The sequence below is a fragment of the Babylonia areolata genome, chromosome 7 (assembly GCF_041734735.1).
Source record: "Babylonia areolata isolate BAREFJ2019XMU chromosome 7, ASM4173473v1, whole genome shotgun sequence".
In the NCBI taxonomy this organism is placed as follows: domain Eukaryota; kingdom Metazoa; phylum Mollusca; class Gastropoda; order Neogastropoda; family Buccinidae; genus Babylonia; species Babylonia areolata.
Window position 1 is genome coordinate 3,116,803 of NC_134882.1, and position 22,882 is coordinate 3,139,684.

General features: G+C 42.2%; 1 protein-coding gene across 2 annotated transcripts; it reads left to right on the forward strand.

Moving 5' to 3' along the window:
- Window positions 1–3,943: 3,943 nt before the first annotated feature.
- Window positions 3,944–22,393, forward strand: LOC143283655 (multifunctional protein ADE2-like). Of its 2 annotated transcripts, XR_013055426.1 has the most exons (9): window positions 3,944–4,045; window positions 4,786–4,983; window positions 8,069–8,247; window positions 9,552–9,759; window positions 13,791–13,960; window positions 14,849–15,026; window positions 18,647–18,805; window positions 19,207–21,323; window positions 21,359–22,393. XR_013055426.1 is itself a non-coding variant. In XM_076589868.1 (8 exons), exons 1-8 carry the CDS (start codon window positions 4,039–4,041, stop codon window positions 19,368–19,370), a joined length of 1,263 nt encoding a protein of 420 aa, XP_076445983.1. In that variant the 5' UTR covers window positions 3,944–4,038; the 3' UTR covers window positions 19,371–22,393. The 2 variants fall into 2 exon arrangements, 1 of the variants encoding a protein (XP_076445983.1); XM_076589868.1 differs by having other exon boundaries at window positions 19,207–22,393.
- The last annotated feature ends 489 nt before the right edge of the window (window positions 22,394–22,882 follow it).

Below are 22,882 nucleotides of genomic sequence, written 5' to 3' on the forward strand. Positions count from 1 at the left end.
TTTTAGCACTCTGGCGAGTCACTTTTATCGTGACCTATTTTGCCGTGAGATTGTGTCGTTGTAATGCTGTTGTCCAATTCCCTCACGCAAAAGACTCGATGGTTTTCCTTTGTTTTAACGCACACACACGCGCGCGCGCACACACACACACACGCGCGCGCACACACACACACACACTGCTCTCTGCACACCTCGCCCACACACTAGTGGCACAGTGCCGACACCCCCCCCCACTGCGAGTACTGACCTTCCCCCCTCCTCCACCCCCAACCCCCAACTAACACACGGCTGTGACACATACACACGTGCGCGCGCGCACACATACACGAACACACACACACACTGACACACACACACACCGTGGCACACACACCGGTGACACACACGCGCGCGCGCGCGCACACACACACACACACACACACACACACACGCGACACCTGACTGCGAGCACTGACCCACCCCCCCCCCCCCCAAACCCTCCCCAGCACGCGCTGTTCATACACACCGTAACTGGCACTCCATGTCAACTGACGGTTTTGTCGTAGTTCCCGGTACAGACACTGACGAGCAGTGCAGAGAAGCGCCACCGACAAAGCCTGTGTAAGAATAAGACATAAGACTTAATCATGTTGATTGATTCCAGGCGTAACTTCAGTTATTTTAAATTATTTCCCCATAAGGATAGAAGGATACGTGATCAGCTCATAGAGACAAACAAACTTTTCAACGCCGGTCATGTTGATTTGTCTCAGGTGGGATCCCTCACTGAAGCACGTGAATACAGTTCCACAAGAAACTCAAGTTTTGATGCTGACCCGCTGCGGGGAAGAAACAAGTGCGCGGCAGCGCACGGTTCACAAATACTAAATGCCAATAAGCTTAAGAAGTTTTTGTTTCAGTAACAGAGGTACTGATGGATGATATTATATAATTATGTCATTGCATGCACTACACAATGCTACTTAAAGCGAGTCACTAGAATGCGCTCGGAATACTATACTACATAAGGTATAAGCATGGTAAAAATAACTCACACACACACACACACACACACACACACACACACACACACCAGCCGCACAGAGACACAAGCATGGTATTCAGTAATAATCGACATATATATATATAAGAGAGAGAGAGAGAGAGAGAAGCCTTTGACAGCGTCCCTCATCACGGATTCATCTCCAAGATCCAATCGCATAGTGTGAAGTTATGACCAGTACTTCCAGGATACAACATTTCATTAGTGCGACAGGCAGCACTGAGAGAGTGGTGACTGGTCACGTGATGCACAGCCAGGTTAGTCTGATCGCACTGACCGAGCTCAGTGAGGGAGCATAGTTCCACTGATGCCCAGCGGCACTGTCAGGTCAGTTTCAGATGTTACTGTTGTTCATCAACGATCTCAGTAACTGCTGCGTTCACAGCAGCGTTCGTCTTTTCGCAAACGACTAAATAAAACTTGTCTCTACACTAATATGAGCGACGTTGAAGAGGCCACAAGTACCCTCCAGAGAGATCTAAACACAGAATTCAGTTGGTAAGAGCCGCGCTGGCTCTGCCACTTCCAAGAAAAATGTCACGTTCTGAAACTGCCGGAATCAGGAAGGGGAAAGGTCGGACACACTGTACCAGACTGATAAGGTTGGGGAGGTAGGGGTGGGGGGAATTGGGGCCGTGAGAGGGCGGATGGGGGGGGGGGGGACGCCCGAATGGAAGCCTGTCAGTTCCACTGCCGTGATCAACATCGGTGATAGTAATCTAGCTGCCGTGCAGAAAGCGAACTGAGTCCGTCAGTCAGTGGAGAAGTTAGGATCTCCGAGGGTGTCCACACTGATAACAAACACTTCTTCACTGCCGGAAAGACCCGGGCATGTGACCTGAGCAACATCCCACTGAAGCCAACAGAATGTTAGGTTTTTTAATGAGACGCTCGTTCAACCACCTCAGTGACAAAATGAACATTTGTTTAGCAACTATACACTGACACGAAAGGCACTCGTTAGACCAACGACGGCTAAAAAGATTTAGGCAACCCCCGTCTTGACGGTGAACACTGAGGCCTCGCACTGAGGCCTCAACTGAAGTACTCCATGTTCAACTTATTTTCAAGTGTGGCGTGGCCAGTTCCCCCCATCATGGAGGAGTTGTCGGAGAATCAGGGCCCTCACACCGGCATCGACCAGTGAAGCTCGGCGGCCTTGAGGACAGTCAGTCTTCTTCCTCGGCAGTCAGTCTTCAGTCTTCAGTGGCGTTCAGTCCAGTTCTGGCGTTAACTGAAGTAGGTATACGTTGTTTTTTCCAGCTCTTCTTGGTTGCTGTATATATAGTTTTTGTCCCGAGTGGAGCCTGTGTCAACTGACAGGCCATATAAGTAAAGTATTGTTTTGTCTGCAGCACAAATGTACAGCCGGGGGTCACTGCCGGGTTTGGAGGATGTGCTCCTCTGACTGGTCTTCCCGCTGTCCACAGGGGCACCGTTGTCAGGCTGAGGTGGAAGATGGCGCCAGCTTCAGTCAGTTTTCGGTTCTTGTGATCAGTGGAGGATCCGTCATGGGCGGCTTCCGAGCCCGTTGATGCTTATACTAATAGTGCTGACTCTGTCCTGGACTTCCTGGCCACCAGTGACTGGACAACTTGATGCGGTGATGCCAGCGCGGCTGGCCGTACTGATGATTCAGTGACTTGACCGCAGGGAACGTGTGTGGAATTGCTCAGTCCTGCCGCAGCGACGTTGATATGCCACGCTTCGCATCAGTCAGACACCAAGTCAGTAAAAGGCCCCATAGCCATACTGAGGGGACATTGCCGGGAATCTTATCAGTGGCTTTCGTGTACAAAGTCCACTGTGTTCCGCAGCCGTGGAGCCGTGTCAACATGATTGCCGGCGGCACACAGGTAAACCATAAAGCGCGGAGATTAATCAGCTTGCTCATGCAGAACGTCATCATGACTTGCTGAGCAAGTTGTATTTACTCATTTCCGCCAGCCGAGTAACTTGAGCATAGTATTTCTTATCATAGTAACCTTTCTCACCGTCCCCCCTCCCCCACCCCAACCCGGCCCTCGTGCACTCTCTCTCTCTCTCTTTCCGCAGTTTCACGCACTGGCTTTCTCCCGGTTCATATATCTCTCGATCTGATCCAGCATACGGACAGAATGAACGCGCACGCGTTTATGCATGGATGCACAACTGAGTTTTACATTCCTGTTCTGCGTCCGCCGGTCCGTCCACACAGCTCACCTGGCCGGGATGGTTGCATGGGCACTCATCATTATCGGCCGGTGTGTGTGTGTGTGTGTGTGTGTGTGTGTGTGTGTGTGTGACGGTGTGTGTGTGTGTGTGTGTGTGTCACGGTGTGTGTGTGTGACGGTGTGTGTGTGTGTTAGTGTGTGTTAGTGTGTGTGAGTGTGTGTGTGTGTGTGTGTGTGTGTGTGTGTGTGTGTGTGTGTGTGTGACGGTATGTCAGTGCATGCGTGCGTGTGTGTGTGTGTGTGTGTGTGTGTGTGTGTTTGTGTGAGTAGTGTGTGCCGATGTGTGTGTGTGTGTGTGTGTGTGTGTGTGTGTGTGTGTGTGTGTGTGTGCCGTGCGTGCGTGCTTGCGTGCGCGCGCGGGTGGGCGCGAATAAAAAAAAAATACTGTTGTGATCCCGTCACGTTTGGATAACCTAGAACTTAAGACCTACGTCAATACAGTTACAACATTTTCGGACGACAGTTACGCAGGAATTGACCCAGCGTGTCGGCTCATTCGTTACTTGACCTTGGCCTCTTGACTTCATTATCGTTTCTTCATGCGCGTATTATCCCGTTTATTACCAAAAATGTTGGTTTACACGATGGAATTAAAAAAAAAAAGAATAAAAAAGATTCGCCTTCTACCCCTCTGTAATCAGGGACACAAAGATTTGATAGTGCCTGTGACCCTCAGTCTTTTTCTCTGACCTCTTTTTTTTTGTACGCGGCAGAATACTGCTGTTAATCGTGTAACTTTTCCACGTGCGCGGCACGGCTCACAGAACACTCTTTTCCAGAACGATGGCAGGTAAGGCTGAATTCAAGGGTGACAGCTTTTTATGTGTATGGACTCTATAGAGCAGCGCAATTAGGCAATGTATTATATATTTCCACCAATTTTCAAGGCATGTTTTAATGTTCAAACATATACGAACTGACAAGCAGAAGATGATGACACCATGAGACCAGCATGAGTGATTGTCAACATGAACCATTCGGTCAAGTCCGTTTTAGACCAAGCGCACTGTCAAGTGACTGCAAATTATCTCCGCTATTGTACTGGTTAATTACAAGGTACAGATGTGGTGCTATTATTTTGTTGAACTACCTTCAGCTGAAATGCTGGTGTTAGCGTGCATTTTCTTCCGTGGCGCCACTTTTGCTTTGTCACGTGAGCATCTATGTTGATAACTTAAAAAAAGAAATAGAAATCTGGGGAGGCGAAACGAAGAGCCCTATCGCGCAACAGATATAATGATACCAAACCAGGCCATAAATAGGTATTGGACCTTTGACCTTTTTTTTAACCCCTTGTCTGCAGTAGGAAAAACCCAGTAAACAGTAGTGTTTCAGGTCATAAATCATTATCTAGAACAATCAGCCCCAAACCAAGAAAAAGGTATGGAGATGTATACCTCTATATTTAGTATGTGAATTTCCAGCTTTCCAGAGTTATTTTTTATTTTCATGATGACGACAGTGACATCACTTCCCGTGAATTTTACGGGCAAGTCAGAGGGTTAACCTCGCCTTGGTCTCTGCTTACAGAGCTGAAGAAAGGCAACGTGGTGATTGAGGGGAAGACGAAGATCGTCTATGAGCTGCCGGACTGCCGGGGACAGGTCCTCCTGCAGTCTAAGGACCGCATCACTGCAGGCGATGGCGCCAGAAGTCATGAGCTGGAGGGCAAGGCGGCCATCTCCACCGCCACCACCAGCGCCATCTTTGAACTGCTCAACACTGCTGGTAACTTGACTCGTTCAGCCCTGTACCCCAGCACTGCTCTGGCATCAAAATTGTCTCATTAAAACGGTTTTCGTGGCCCTACATGTGCTGAACTCATTCTACTCCAGGTACAAATTAACTTGTACCATGATTACTTCCCCTGTGAACCTTGTAAGAGTATTCTTGTACCAATACACTAATCTAATTTTGTTTATTCTTGCCTGGTACAGTATGCATTCTAAACTGAGCTGTTTATGGATTCAGGAACCTTGAAAACAAAGCTCAGTTAGACCAATTAAATTAACAATTCTCCATCAGTTTTTGCTGTTTTAGTGAACTAGCTTACTTTTTATTCATGTGTTGGTCCAGGGGAGTAGGAGCAGGGATGTAGTTATGAATTAGAATGAGTTGAACAGTATTGAAAGGGAACTAACTCTGATAGTATTTCAGGATGTCTACACATATTTTGGAGGAAAAACAGTAAATTTTCTATTTTTTCCACATCAATATGGCATGTAAGCCTGTTGAGGGTATAAACTCCCCAGGGTAGATTGGGTTAACTTGAATGTGAGGTTCTTGAGGCCTCAGTGCGAGGCCTGTTCACTGTCAAGACTTGTTGCCTGACTCTTGCATACGTGGTGGTCTAGGTCTTTTAGACCTACCTAATTGTGGCAAACTGGGTTGTATAATGTTGGTAGGTTTGCCTGGTGGGCATTGAGTCTGGACTTCACAAGGAGTCTACAGTTGGTGTTGTAACCACCTGGTCTGGTAGGCTGTTTCAGGAGTTGATGACTTGTTCTATGAAGTAGTTGCTTTGGGTTTGCAGTCTGTTGTGTCCCTTGGAGAGTTACCCCAAGTGTCTCTAAATGTCTTCAGTTATCATTATGTGCTGATCGTCTGTGTGTCAGCCTGTCCCTGGCAGTGTCTTTGTTTGTTTTTATTGATTTCTCCAGGGTTTGTAGGTATTGTTTATGTGCCTTAGTTTGTTTTTATTGATTTCTCCAGGGTTTGTAGGTATTGTTTATGTGTCTTTGTTTTTATTGATTTCTCCAGGGTTTGTAGGTATTGTTTATGTGTCTTTGTTTTTATTGATTTCTCTAGGGTTTGTAGGTATTGTTTATGTGCCTTTGTTTTTATTGATTTCTCCAGGGCTTGTAGGTATTGTTTATGTGCCTTTGTTTTTATTGATTTCTCCAGGGTTTGTAGGTATTGTTTATGTGTCTTTGTTTTTATTGATTTCTCTAGGGTTTGTAGGTATTGTTTATGTGTCTTTGTTTTTATTGATTTCTCCAGGGTTTGTAAGTATTTTTTATGTGTCTTAGTTTGTTTTTATTGATTTCTCCAGGGTTTGTAGGTATTGTTTATGTGTCTTTGTCAGTAGGTATGTTTTAACACCTTGAATGCTAAACCCTGGTGAACTGAAATCTGTGTGATGGATCTGAAGTGGAAGAACTGCTTTATATGTACTCTAAGTGCTGTATTTGGTTTTACTGAAGAAAAGTAAGAGGAGAGTTCAAATAAAGAATGGTGACCAACACCCTGACCTTCAAGCTCAGTGTTATCACAGTGAAGTGACAGCCTTCACTGCTGAGCTCTGACCTTCAAGCTCAGTGTTATCACAGTGAAGTGACAGCCTTCACTGCTGAGCTCTGACCTTCAAGCTCAGTTTTATCACAGTAAAGTGACAGCCTTCACTGCTGAGCTCTGACCTTCAAGCTCAGTGTTATCACAGTGAAGTGACAGCCTTCACTGCTGAGCTGACTCACCAGCAGCAGTCAAAGGGGATAACTTGCTGGTCACATTGTCTGTTCATCTCAGTTTCCTTCCATCTATCCCTTCCTTCATCCATCCATGTATTTGTCACCAGGGGTGTGTTAGTATTTGTCACCAGGGGTGTGTTAGTATTTGTCACCAGGGGTGTGTAAGTATTTGTCACCAGGGGTGTGTTAGTATTTGTCACCAGGGGTGTGTGCGTTAGTATTTGTCACCAGGGGTGTGTTAGTATTTGTCACCAGGGGTGTGTTAGTATTTGTCACCAGGGGTGTGTTAGTATTTGTCACCAGGGGGGTGTTAGTATTTGTCACCAGGGGTGTGTTAGTATTTGTCACCAGGGGTGTGTTAATATTTGTCAGTGTTAGTATTTGTCACCAGTGGTGTGTTAGTATTTGTCACCAGGGGTGTGTGCGTTAGTATTTGTCACCAGGGGTGTGTTAGTATTTGTCACCAGGGGTGTGTTAGTATTTGTCACCAGGGGTGTGTTAGTATTTGTCACCAGGGGTGTGTTAGTATTTGTCAGTGTTAGTATTTGTCACCAGGGGTGTGTTAGTATTTGTCACCAGGGGTGTGTTAGTATTTGTCACCAGGGGGTGTGTTAGTATTTGTGTGTTAGTATTTGTCACCAGGGGTGTGTTAGTATTTGTCACCAGGGGTGTGTTAGTATTTGTCACCAGGGGTGTGTAAGTATTTGTCGCCAGGGGTGTGTTAGTATTTGTCACCATGTGTGTGTTAGTATTTGTCAGTGTTAGTATTTGTCACCAGGGGTGTGTTGTACTTGTTTCAGGTATTTTTTTTACCAACCTTCTAAATTATTTGATTGACGTCTGTTTTTTCCCCTGCACAATACTGAATTTAGAGCAAATATCAGTTACTTTGTAGTGAAAGTGGAGGGAGAAATCTAGATAGAAATTTTATACAGAAATGTTATACTGCTGGAGGACATAAAATGAACCAAAGCCATTCTCTACTTTAGCTTACCAATTTTTGACCTGTTATTATTTCATGTAATTTTCCACTGGTATCAAGTACTGACAGGAAATCAGCCCTGAAATGGCCCCTTTGTAGTTATCTGGGCTATAAGCAACAGTCTCTTTTTTAAAATTTTTTTATTATTATTTTTTTAGCAAAACCATATAGAGTAATGAAAAAAATCCCAGGAAATACATGGATTGATGATCATTGTTCATGGGCTGCGACTTTCATGTTCACTCATATGTACATGAGTGGGCTTTTATGTGTAATGCCAGTTTTAGCCCCACCATATAGGCAGTCATACTCTGTTTTCATGGGGAGGATTGACGATGATAACATTGTTGATTGTGCTTCACAGGTATAAAGACTCACTTTGTTCGAAAAGAGTCTGACACTGCTTTCGTGGCCCGGAAATGTGACATGATCCCCATCGAATGGGTGACCCGGCGAGTGGCCACTGGGTCTTTTCTCAAGAGACATCCTGGGGTGAAGGAGGGATTCCGCTTCTGTCCCCCAAAAATGGAAACCTTTTTCAAGGTAAGTTACACCATGTTAAGTGTGTGTTTAGAGCGATGGAGGGTTTAGAGCTTGCATAGTGTTGTAGTAATTTTTATGTCTGATATTTATGATGTTTATTATTGCTTTTTTTTTTCATGCCACTCTTAGCAGCTTTCTAGCCCAGGAAATAGACAAACAGATTATACAGTTTTTGTCTTTGTATTGTTCAGTATTAATGTTCGTCTATAGTTGCGGCCTTCCTGTAGTAGTTTTTATTTTACTTTGCATAGATCAGTGTGGTATAAGCGTAAAAATGTTCCCCATCAAACAGGTTTACAGATTCAGGGTTGTCAATGAAAACATAGTGCTGAACAGTTATTTCCCACTTTATTGCAGTTGTCAATGATAGAACTGACAAAGACAAAATGAAACTGGATAAAGCAGGGATTTATACAGATCAGATAACAAAATCTGTAACAATCACAGAAATATCTATACAAGTGAACATTGAAATATTATCCTAGAATGATAGATGTTCCCGCATCCTGTTTGCTGGGTTCATCCCATTGTCAGTCTTAAGTCTGAGGTCTCTCCTCTATCGACAGAGTATGAGATTTAACAGAATTTGTTTTGAAATAGATAATTTGCTTCTATGGAAATGGCATTGAAGTGATTCATTTACTGATCTCTTGAGTCCATATATCTGTTTTGAATTAGATAATTTGCTTCTATGGAAATGGCTTTGAAATGATGCATTTACTGATTTTGAGTTCTCAGTAATTGAAAGAGAACTAGACCACACGCTATGTTGTGTTTAACTTTCTGACTTGACATCTGGGTCTGCTCCACATGTGTGATAATATTTTTATCAAAATGTTCAACCCTGTCCACCTGTGACCCTGGCTTCGTAAGCTGTGAACTTGAAATGTTTTAATGGGAATACTGGAACTCAAGGAACATCACGAGTGCTTTTTTTTTCTGAGTGTAGCTAGGAATTTCTTGATCACAGAAATGCAGGTGTCAATATCTGTCATGTCTGGTTGATGCCAAGGTAGATTAAGACCAAGGGAAGCAGGATACGCCTGTTAAGCAGTCACAATAAGAATAAAACTGAGTGTATCACCTAAGCAGGACATTTCCTTCCTCACTGATCATTAAGAGAAAAAGACCAAAAAAAGACACAGGGAATCAGAATTTTGTCCTAGTTTTATCCTTATGTTGATTTTTTCTTTTTTTTAAATTAAGCACTGCAAAAATCTTCTGCTCTTATGAAGAATAAAGCCAACAAGAAAAAGAAAAGGAAAAACAAACCCACACCACACCCTTACTGTTTTTCTGGACAGGACGACGCCAACCATGACCCCCAGTGGTCCCGGGAGCAGCTGCTGATGGCGAAGCTGGAAGTGGGGGGCAAAGTGATCGGCGCTGATGAATATCAGATTCTGGCGCAGACCACGGTCACTGTGTTTGAGATCCTGGAGAAAGCGTGGGCCTCTCTGGACTGCAGTCTGATCGACATGAAGATCGAGTTCGGGGTCTGTTCTGATACAGGTAAGTGTGGTCTGTTCTGATATAGGTAACTGGTGTGTTCCAATACAGGTAATTGCAGCCTGATTGTCATGAAGATCGAGTTTGGGGTCTGTTCCCATACAGGTAAGTGTGGTCTGTTCCGATACAGGTAACTGTGGTCTGTTCCGATGCAGGTAACTGCAGCCTGATTGTCATGAAGAATGAGTTTGGGGTCTGTTACAATACAGGTAACTGCTGTTTGATTGTCATGAAGAATGAGTTTGGGGTCTGTTATGATACAGGTAACTGGGGTCTGTTCTGATACAGGTAACTGCTGATTGATTGTCATGAAGAATGAGTTTGGGGTCTGTTATGATACAGGTAACTGGGGTCTGTTCTGATACAGGTAACTGCTGTTTGATTGTCATGAAGAATGAGTTTGGGGTCTGTTATGATACAGGTAACTGGGGTCTGTTCTGATACAGGTAACTGCTGTTTGATTGTCATGAAGATTGATTTTGGGGTCTGTTCTAATACAGACAGTGATTAGCATAGTGACGTTTATCTGTTGTTTGTCTTTTGTGTTACAATGTATGTCTGGTAGTTGAAACCAGCCGCCATGGAGAATTAATTTATGTAGCAGACTGAGAGGATGTGGGTTCGATTCCCAGTGGAGGTAGGTTTTTTTCGGCATGTGGGCGTCGCCTACTCAGAGTTGAAGTGTGCCAGGGGCTTAAATGGGAAGATTGGGACCACACAGTTGAGTATCCTTTTAATGGATGCGTCATGGGGTGTGTTGCTGAAATCTTTTTGGGTGAGGCCTCTCAAGGTCTTGATCTCAACAGATTCATGAGGGACTGTCGTTGGAGGGACGTGGTGACGGTCTCCACTCTGGGGGAATGCTCATTCAGTCTGGCTCTATGACTGAGTGATTATTGTTGTCAGTAGTGGGCTTAGTACTTGGTGTCCTGAGTACGTTAAGTCAGAACAGGCACTACTGCACACCAAAGTTACTCAGCAGCAGTGATTGGCCTCCTCTGGTGTGTGGCCGCCTGGCAGCCTAGCATTGGTAGTTCCCTGAGGACTGCTTATGCTGGGACTGCGACAGACGTGGCTGTGTATGGTGCGGCTGTGTATGACGTGGCTGTGTATGGCGTGGCTGTGTATGGTGTGGCTGTGTATGGTGTGGCTGTATGGCTGTGTATGGTGTGGCTGTGTATGGTGTGGCTGTGTATGGTGTGGCTGTGTATGGTGTGGCTGTGTATGGTATGGCTGTGTATGGTGTGGCTGTGTATCGTGTGGCTGTGTATGGTGTGGCTGTATGGCTGTGTATGGTATGGCTGTGTATGGTGCGGCTGTGTATGGTGTGGCTGTGTGGCTGTGTATGGTGCGGCTGTGTATGGTGTGGCTGTGTATGGTCCGGCTGTGTATGGCGTGGCTGTGTATGGTGTGGCTGTGTATGGTGTGGCTGTGTGTGTGGGACTCAGAATGAGCAGTGCAGATGATGGGACAGCAATAAAAAGTCTGGTAGTTGTCATCTGTCTGGAATTAGATTGTTTTCTGTTTGTTGCCTGTATGTTTGTGGTGCATGATGATGATATGGATACTTACTTAGCGCCTATCCTCGGTTGGACACCAAGCTCTAAGCGCTTTACAAACACAGGGTCGGGGAGGGGGGGGGGGGGCGGCATGTCTGTAGTAAATGATTCCTTGTTTTGGATTGGTGCACATCTGTATTATTTATTTGTTGCCTTGTAAAGGGATATATATCTGTGCATGTCTGCATTATTTGTCCACTTGTTTTTGACGAGTGCTTTTCTATTATTTGGCTTGTTCTGTGGGTGCATGGCTGCAGTAGAGTTAGTTTATGTATATTTGTATCTCTCTCTATATATGTTTTTCTTGATATCCAACATAATCACTTAAAAAAAGTATCATTGTAGATCTCTAGATCAGTGAAGTTGCCTTAGAGTGTTCTTCTGGTTTGCATGGTTGTGTTTTTAATTTTAGATCATCTGGATAGGTTTGTGAATTAGCCTTTCTTTTCCCTTTATTTTCTTTTCTGTTTTGTTGCTCTTCTGATTCTACTTAAATCTGTATGTTTTATGTTTATTGACTTATTGATGCAGACACATGGAGATCACAGCACTGACAGTCAGACATGGAGAAGGGGGCAGAATCGTCAAGACACTTGTCTGCCAAAACTGTCCGTGAGGGTTTGAGTCAGGGTTTGATTCCTGTCTTGCCCTTTCTCCGAAGTTTTATTGGAAAGTCAAACTGGGTGCACTTGATGCTCTTGAAAAGAACCCAATGAGAGTATTGTCTGGCAAAATTTTGTTGTAGAAATCCACTCTGACTGGAAGACACTTATACATGCATACACTTCAGGCTTGAGTTATGCTGTGGATCAGGCATCTGTTTGGCAGATTTGGTGTAGCGTAGATGGCTCTGTCTGAATGCAGTAATGCTAATACTTGCATCTCATACTACTTCATTCAGTGAAGGTTTGTAGTTTGTTTTTTGATGATTATTGTTTATTTTTTTTATTACAGTATTAACCCATTCAACCCTAAGGAGTCTTCTCCGCCATTTCGATGTGGAAAAACTCAGAATTTACTGAAGCTGACTGCATTTTCTCTTTATAATTGTCATGCGTCAGCTCAGCCAGAAATACTGTGGACTGGTAGTTCCCATTGCTTGCAGTGTGCACATGTAGGAACATGGAAACCATTCACATGTAGGGACATGGAAACCATTCACATGTAGGGACATGGAAACCATTCACATGTAGGAACATGGAAACCATTCACATGTAGGGACATGGAAACCATTCACATGTAGGAACGTGGAAACCATTCACATGTAGGAACATGGAAACCATTCACATGTAGGAACATGGAAACCATTCACATTCAGGAACATGGAAACCATTCACATGCAGGAACATGGAAACCATTCACATGTAGGAACATGGAAACCATTCACATGTAGGAACATGGAAACCATTCACATGTAGGAACAGGGAAACCATTCACATGCAGGGACATGGAAATCTACATGGAAACCATTCACATGTAGGAACATGGAAACCTTTTTAATGTAGGGACATGGCAACCATTTTAATGTAGGAACATGGAAACCATTCACATGTAGGAACATGAAAAGCATTCACATGTAGAAACATGGAAATCATTTTAATGTAGGGACATGGAAACCATTCACATGTAGGGACATGGAAACCATTCACATGTAGGAACATGGAAAGCATTCATATGTAGGGACATGGAAACCATTCACATGTAGGGACATGGAAACCATTCACATGTAGGGACATGGAAACCATTCACATGTAGGGACATGGAAACCATTCACATGTAGAAACATGGAAATCATTTTAATGTAGGAACATGGAAAGCATTCACATGTAGGAACATGGAAACCATTCACATGTAGGAACATGGAAACCATTCACATGTAGGAACATGGAAACCATTCACATGTAGGGACATGGAAACCATTCACATGTAGGAACATGGAAATCATTCACATGTAGGGACATGGAAACCATTCACATGGAGACCATTCACATGTAGGAACATGGAAACCATTCACATGTAGGAACATGGAAACCATTCACATGTAGAAACATGGAAACCATTCACATGGAGACCATTCACATGTAGGAACATGGAAACCATTCACATGTAGGAACATGGAAACCATTCACATGTACGTACATGGTGACCATTCACATGTAGGAACGTGGAAACCATTTTAATGTGGGAACATGGAAACCATTTTAATGAAACGGATTTCGAGGCACTAGCAGTGCTCGGGGCACAGGGATGAAGGAGTTGAGTCTAAATAGAAAAATATAGAAATAATATGATAATAAGTTTATTTCTATTGCACCTTTCATTAAAATACAATAATGCTCAAGCACACATTACATGAGTAAAATAAAACATAACAGAAACACTCTACACAAAAATCACAACCACATGTAAAAATCATGCGGACATATGCAGGACACATCACTGACAGTTCCCCCCTCCTCATGTTTTGCCCCCCAGGCGATCTGGTGCTGGCGGATGTGATTGACAGCGACTCGTGGCGGCTGTGGCCTGCAGGGGACCGGCGGCTGATGAAGGACAAACAGGTGTACCGGGAGCTGCAGACCGTCACCGCGGAGGCTCTGGAGACTGTGAAACGCAACTTTGCCTGGGTGGCCGAGCGAGTACCTGTACGTTTTGTGTGTTGTGTGTGTGTGTGTGTGTGTGTGTGTGTGTGTGTTATGTAAGTGTGTGTGTGTGTGTGTTGTATGTGTGTGTGTGTGTGTGTGTTTATATGTGTGTGTGTGTGTGTTTTGTATGTGTGTGTTCTTGTGTGTTCGGATAATTTTTCAGATATATTTGTAATATGCCCATGCCGAGCTGGATGAGCCTTTGAAAAATACATTTTGCCCCTCAGGGTCTGGATTTTTAATTTCTGATTTTGATAAAACCCTGGACCAGTACTGTTCAGCACACAGCTTAATGCATTCAAAAGACAATGAACAAAGAAACAAAAAGTGGTGAAAATTGAACATTGATAATTATTATATCTGCGAATCTCAGCAGTGCTGTAGGAAACAAATTTTGGCTTTATTTGGAATGGAAAGTTTTCAGTCTGGTCTGGAAAGGGTATGAAATATTGTTTGATCACATGTGGGAGAGTACAGGCCAAAAGTGGGGACAGTGGAGTGACCGGCACAGGTCAAGAGGACGGGGAAAGCACTTGATGGCAGTGTATGCTCCAGGCAGAATTATACCGGCTCTTAGTGCTGCAGCCTTGTGGGCTTGTTGGCCTTTGGGAACCATCCCCAATGCTGACCGTCCAAACCCCTCTTGGCCGAGAGAATGGGGATGTAACTTGTGTAAACACTCTCAACTATAATAAAATTCTAGCCCAGATAGCTGGAACAGTAGTTACCCCCTCTGCTGTTCTGATGTTTATAGTCGAAGAGACTATCATACATGCCCCAGACTGGGCAACAGGCATAGGTGTGTGTTGAGGTGACGTGTGCGCGAAGCGTGCCGCCTAGAAGTGAACCCTAGAGTGCATGGTGGCCCTGTGGTGTGTTTGTTGACAGCTGCTGTCGCCCAAACCAAAGGCACGGGTTGTGGTGATCATGGGGTCCCCCTCAGACATGGGTCACTGTGAGAAGATCCGTGATGGGTGCCAGAAGCTGGGCGTGCCCTGCGAGCTGCGTGTGGTGTCTGCACACAAGGCCACTGACGTGGCACTGGCAATGCTGCACGAGTATGAAGGTGGGGCCCTGTGTGGGGGGTGTGTTTTTATATTTTTGTTTTATTTTATTTTTTATTATTAACCAGTAGAGTGCCTATAAGACGTCAGCTGATGTCCTACAAAAAGTGTTGCCACAGTGCCTATAAGACATCCACTGACGTCCTGCATATGTTCCGATTTGTCCTTCATTTACATAAACAGACTGAACAGTTTGTGTATGGATTATAAAAATACTGTTAAAATGAACATACATTCGGTAGAAGACCCTTTTCTACTGGGTAATAATTTGCAAACTGACCACGTGATATGCGCATGGAAAAGGGGGTTGCATCATGTGCAGAAAAGGGCACTGAAAACTGTCCAGTAAAGCAAATAGTCACAGTCAGCAGATTTACACAATTCTGAAAGCTCTGTTTGTGATTATGGACAGCTTTCGCGATGGAGAAGGATCTCTCTTGTCTGATGATTGGTTTGAAAATGAAGGTGATTGACAACGACAGTGATGAAACTGACAGCTCATTTTATGGTAATTCAGTCTGTCCATTTAATCAGACAGCGTTTTTAACAAGCGGCTATGACTGACAGCGTACATGCAGTGAGCGTTGGAAGAAGGGGAGGAGAGGAAGAGGAGTGATGTAAGACGAGAGGTCGAATGCCAGCCAGAGGTCAAGGGGGCATGGCTTTTGGGAAGAGTGTACTCACATTTCAACGTAGACTGTAGGAAATCGACAACCGCCAATGCTCCACGATTTTCACAAAATGCACGGTTGAACCTGGACGTGAAACATGTGCTTTTTGTTTTTAACGTTTTTTTATCCACAGACACACAAAACATCCTTTCATCACATCGTAGCACGGTCACGTTGGTGGTGGTGGTGGTTCTTTTCTTTGTTCTGATGAGGAGAAAGGTTTATCTGACCAGATTTTTTCAACTGCCTTGTCCTTTCTTATTGGGGAGGTGTGGGGGGGTTGGTTGTTGCACTGAAACATTTTATGATAACATTTCCATTTGTCACTGTTTGAGAAGAAATGGGACGCCAGTAGAAATAAGAGATGATTAGTGATTAAAGGATGAGCACTTGCAAAGGCTCTTTCAGTTTGAGAGTTCTGCTAGAGTATTATATGGTGATGATGATGATAATGCATACCTATAATGTGCTCTGTATCCTTACTTTAGGGATAGTGCATACCTATAATGTGCTCTACCTCGTCACTACAGGGACAATGCATACCTATAATGTGCTCTATCTCCTTACTAAGGGATAATGCATACCTATAATGTGCTCTACCTCCTCACTACAAGGATAATGCATACCTATAATGTGGTCTACCTCCTTACTACAGGGATAATGCATACCTATAATGTACTTACCTTCTTACTTTAGGGATAGTGCATACCTATAATGTGCTCTACCTCCTCACTACAGGGATAATGCATACCTATAATGTGCTCTACCTCGTCACTACAGGGACAATGCATACCTATAATGTGCTCTACCTCCTTACTACAGGGATAATGCATACCTATAATGTGCTCTACCTCCTTACTACAGGGATAATGCATACCTATAATGTGCTCTACCTCCTTACTACAGGGATAATGCATACCTATAATGTGCTCTGTCTCCTTACTTTAGGGATAGTGCATACCTATAATGTGGTCTGCCTCCTTACTACAGGGATAATGCATACCTATAGTGGGCTGTACCTTCTTACTTTAGGGATAATGCATACCTATAATGTGCTCTACCTCCTTACTTTAGGGATAATGCATACCTATAATGTGGTCTACCTCCTTACTACAGGGATAGTGCATACCTATAATGTGCTCTACCTCCTTACTACAGGGATAGTGTATACCTATAATGTGCTCTACCTCCTTACTACAGGGATAATGCATACCTATAATGTGCTCTACCTCCTTACTACAGGGATAATGCATACCTATAATGGGCTCTACCTTCTTACTTTAGGGATAATGCATACCTATAATGTGCTCTACCTCCTTACTACAGGGATAATGCATACCTATAATGTGCTCTGTCTCCTTACTTTAGGGATAGTGCATACCTATTATGTGCTCTACCTCCTTACTACAGGGATAATGCATACCTATAATGGGCTCTACCTTCTTTCTTTAGGGATAGTACATACCTATAATGTGGTCTGCCTCCTTACTACAGGGATAATGCATACCTATAATGGGCTATACCTTCTTACTTTAGGGATAATGCATACCTATAATGTGCTCTACCTCCTTACTTTAGGGATAGTGCATACCTATAATGTGCTCTACCTCCTTACTTTAGGGATAGTGCATACCTATAATGTGCTCTACCTCCTTACTACAGGGATAGTGCATACCTATAATGTGCTCTACCTCCTTACTACAGGGATAGTGCATACCTATAATGTGCTCTACCTTTTTCTTTAGGGATAATGAATACCTATAATGTGCTCTACCTTCTTACTACAGGGATAATGCATACCTGTAATGTGCTCTACCTTCTTACTTTAGGGATAATGAATACCTATAATGTGCTCTACCTTCTTACTTTAGGGATAATGAATACGTATAATGTGCTCTACCTTCTTACTACAGGGATAATGCATACCTATAATGTGCTCTACCTTCTTACTTTAGGGATAATGAATACCTATAATGTGCTCTACCTTCTTACTTCAGGGATAATGCATACCTGTAATGTGCTCTACCTTCTTACTTCAGGGATAATGCATACATATAATGTGCTCTACCTTCTTACTTTAGGGATAATGAATACCTATAATGTGCTCTACCTTCTTACTTTAGGGATAATGAATACCTATAATGTGCTCTACCTTCTTACTTTAGGGATAATGAATACCTATAATGTGCTCTACCTTCTTACTTCAGGGATAATGCATACATATAATGTGCTCTACCTTCTTACTTTAGGGATAATGAATACCTATAATGTGCTCTACCTTCTTACTTTAGGGATAATGCATACATATAATGTGCTCTACCTTCTTACTTTAGGGATAATGAATACCTATAATGTGCTCTACCTTCTTACTTTAGGGATAATGAATACCTGTAATGTGCTCTATCTCCTCACTACAGGGGCCCAGAGTACTAGTATATATTTACCTTTAAAAAAAAAAAAAAAAAAAAAGAAAAAAAAAGAATGTTACACTACTGCAGAAAGAATCGGTTATCTTACGATATTACAGTGAAATCCAGTAAGCTATATTCATTAATGCTGTGATGAGAGACATGAAGATAAACTGTGAAGGGAGATAACTTAGGCTGCTGAAATTATTTTGTTTTCTTTAAATTCATTCTCCAAAAATATATACATGAAGCTGGAGGAAAAGTACACTTTTTTTCCTCGATGTTAAGGTTTCTGTATGCTAGTAGAAAGACATTGGCTTTGTTGTATTTTATGAACAGTGAAACATACTTCAACACAACTGCATTTCTGTCGTTTTGCACATGTGAATACTGTTGTTCAGAATTATCAACAGTAGTAGTTTTCAGTTTAATATTTTTCCACTTATAGTGATAGAATTCTCAACGAATCGATGTATGTGTGTGTGTGGCCACACACCTTACATGTGACTTGTGCACATCAGTTGTGACAATGCGCCATTTCAGGGGAGGGAATACCCACGGTGTTTATTGCTGTGGCGGGTCGCAGTAATGGGCTCGGCCCGGTGCTGTCTGGCAATGCCACCTGGCCAGTCATCAATTGTCCCCCTTTGTCGGGTGACTGGGGGGCTCAGGATCTGTGGTCGTCCATGAGGCTGCCGTCAGGTGAGATTGTGTTGGCAGTTTGTAATAGTAATAATGGTATGGGCTTTACAATACACATTACTGTGTAAGTAATAGTAATAATGATATGGGCTTTACTATCACATCAGTCAGTATGTAATAGTAATAATAATATGGCTTTACAATAACACATCGCTTTGTAACAGTAATAATGTTAAGCTCTTTACAATGATATGTTAGTGTTTAAGTGTAATTATGATAAGTGATTTACAGTAACATGTCAGTCAGAATGTAACAGTATTAATACATGCTTTACAATAACATGTCAGTTTCTAATTGTAATGATAAGCGCTTTACAATGATACGTCAGTATGTAATAATAATAATTATGATAATGTGTAGTGACTGTGTCAGGTGTGTGTCATGACTGTTGTGTGCGTCAGGTCTGGGGTGTGGCACAGTGATGTCACCAGATGCAGCGGCTCTGAATGCAGCCCAGGTGTTGTCGCTGACGGACCACGTGGTGTGGAGCAAGCTGCGGGCACGCAAACTGAACATCTGGATCGACCTGATCCGGGCCGACCAGAAGGTGCGCGACGACAAGTAGAGTGGTGGGCAGCCTGCGCTGGGGTGGCTGCTGTGGCCAGGGGAAAGGTGAAAGGTGGGGAGATTTAGTTATGGCATGATTGCCATGATTGGCGCATTTGATTTTTGTTGTTGTTGTTTACATTAAATGCTCTCTCTGTTCATGGAGTTGTAAACAATAGAGACCAACTAACCAATCCTTACTTCAGATATTTTATGTGATTAACAAGGAATTGAAATGTAAAATGGTAAGTTTGAAATAATGGTATAAAATTACTCCTTGTATGATTATTTTCCCTTCCATGTTTCATTTGTGATTAACAAGGAAACAAGGAATCAAAACCGTAAATGAGCTTTGAAATTATGGTTAAAAAAAAAAATCACTTTATAAGTTTCCTGATTCTTTGTGCATGAAAAACTGAACTTGCTAAGGTTTCTGTTAGTAAAGGGTTATCACGTTCACCAACTATGTGTGAAAAACTGAACTTGCTAAGGCTTCTGTTAGTAAAGGATTATCACGTTCACCAACTATGTGTGAAAAACTGAACTTGCTAAGGCTTCTGTTAGTAAAGGATTATCACGTTCACCAACTATGTGTGAAAAACTGAACTTGCTAAGGCTTCTGTTAGTAAAGGATTATCATGTTCACCAACTATGTGTGAAAAACTGAACTTGCTAAGGCTTCTGTTAGTAAAGGATTATCACGTTCACCAACTATGTGTGAAAAACTGAACTTGCTAAGGTTTCTGTTAGTAAACGATTATCACGTTCACCAACTATGTGTGAAAAACTGAACTTGCTAAGGCTTCTGTTAGTAAAGGATTATCACGTTCACCAACTGTGTGTGAAAAACTGAACTTGCTAAGGTTTCTGTTGGTAAAGGATTATCATGTTCAACTATGTGTGAAAAACTGAACTTGCTAAGGCTTCTGTTAGTAAACGATTATCACGTTCACCAACTATGTGTGAAAAACTGAACTTGCTAAGGTTTCTGTTGGTAAAGGATTATATTCACCAACTATGATGCTGAGGTCCTCATGAAATGCTAACTCTGATATCTGATAAAAATAATGTTTTACAATCACTCTTAAAATGTTTTGTCACCATTGTATAAATTAACTCAACAGCTTAACAGCATACAGTTTATTTTTCATGTCTGCAGAAATTTGACACAGTGACTAACCTGCAAGGTCAATGAAAATCATAACTATGTTCTGTGGAATTATTGCTCGCAGCTTATCTCTCATTGTTGTGTGTGATCTTTTTATGATATCTTGAGACTTTGCATCATCATTAAATGTTAATGAAGTTTCCCGGTTAAATCTGAAGTTATTTGCCATATTGCTTTAACTCTATGATCTTGATATACAGAAGCTTTTTTATATGAACGTTGTGGGAGAAACTATGTGCCTTTAACTGCTTTGCTGTTTCGTTTGTTCAGAAATTTGATGCTCACTGCCATGAATTGTTAACAAAAATATCCATCAGTGGTCCATGTTTTATGATTGGAAGTTGATTGTACTTTTTGAAAACCATTTCAAATGATCAATTGTTTGAAACTGACTGAGAAATATGATTGTATGTGAGAGTGAGAGATCATCTTTCATTTAAAAAAAAAAAAAAAAAGAAAGATTCCTAAGACGTTATTGAAAAAGAAAATGCAAGAAAAAAAACATGAGCATGATTTTATCGTAAATCATTAATATTTTTTGAAACACAAAATGTCAACTGCTGTGAGGTGGTGCTTGTGATGAACACATTCTTCATTGTAGGAGTGAGGCAGAACCTGTGAAAAGGGAAGGAACAGACAGTTGTCTTTCTTGACTTGTGTCTTGTTCCGTTGTAGTTAGTGCACCAGATACTGTTCTGCTTATCCTCTGTTTGACTTCACCACGCTTCATCTCTCTTACTGAGATCAGTTATCCTGATTCTGTGTCCGTATTTGGTCAGCTGGAAAGCTGGACTGCAGTCTGAGGCAGAGTTGATACAAAAATCTGCCATTTTTGACAGCTTTATTTCGGAGATTCACCATGTGTGTTCATTGAAATATGTGGAAATATCATTCCTAGACTGATTTTTGGTAACAGAGAGGATGTAATCATCATTCCTGACTATAAACAAAATATGTCTTTCTGGAAAGCTTAGAAATGTTTTTCAGTGTATTGATATAATTGATTACTTTGTTCCTTCATTCATACATCCATTTCACCTTTCTTACAGCTTTACATTTTTTGGCAGGTACTGAAGAGGAGTATATTTAAAAAGCTTGTGTTCTAAAAGTGACTGAAATGCTCAGGTTTATGCATGATCCATAGTGGAAGTAGTGCCGTCAGTCAGAGCCAGAACATGACTGCCATTGTGACTGTGTACTTGACAGGATTTTTGTGACTTGGTGTTTCTCACAAAATGTCAAACATGGAATGGAAAGGATGCAGAAATTTTCCAGTTATTGTGCATCTGTCCAGTTTCAGATTAGTGATCTTTTTCCTGTGGTTCGTTGTCTCAATCAGCTTGTTTTATATCATCTTGTTTTATATAATTTTTTTATGTTTGAAATGTAATCAGATGATAAGTGTCCACCCCACAAAATGAACAATTCACATTGTAAATAACTACACTGAAGAGTAATAAATTCTGTTTTCTTCTTTCCATTTTTTCCATCCAAATTAATGATGAAAATTCTTGGAGTCCGTATCCAGTTCTGAATGGTGGTCTTCAGTTGTGTGGCTTCACAAACCTGTAACCCTGTCACGGCGTGTTGCATGGGCAGCTCATCATAAACCATCTTTTTTTTTTTGTGTGTGTGTCAGCAGAGCAGAGACCTCTACCAGTGAACGGTTAAGATCCCACCACTGATAAACCTGATCCCGTTATATCATAAGTTTTGTCATCGGATGCAAAAACCCAGCTCTTCACTGACTGGATGGTTTACAGTTGACACTTTGAATGAGATAATCTTTGTGCTATGTTGTTTTCTGATTTGAAGAATGTTTATCTTTTTTCCCTAAATAAGTATATTCTGGCATTAAAGCCATTCAGCGTTCAGTTTTGCTCTTTGATCGAGTTCTGTTTGTTCAAGTGACTCGACTGCATAGATGCAGTACAAAGTTTAAACGAGGTACACTCATTAAGTAGCTGAACAGAAGGGAAGTATCAGTGTCATTTTCCATAAATGATCACCTTGGTATTGGTAACCTTTGTGCCCATCGGATCCATCACAACTTGACCGATGAACAATATACATTTTTGTTTTTCTTTTTTCAAACACAAGGTGAGAATTTATTGGAAGACACACATGCTCCAAACTTCGATGGAGGACGAAGAAAAATCGCAATTGTGATGTAAGTAGAAACGAGGCATGGGATTTCAGTATGATGCTGCAACAAGCCAACAATCAACGGTTTATATGGATGTTCCCACCTGTAAAATTTGAAAGATCCAACAGAAGTGCAGGCAAACACACAGAGGTGTATTTCTTAAAAAAAAAAAAAAAAAAAAAAAAAAATATATATATATATATGAAGAGAGAGAATT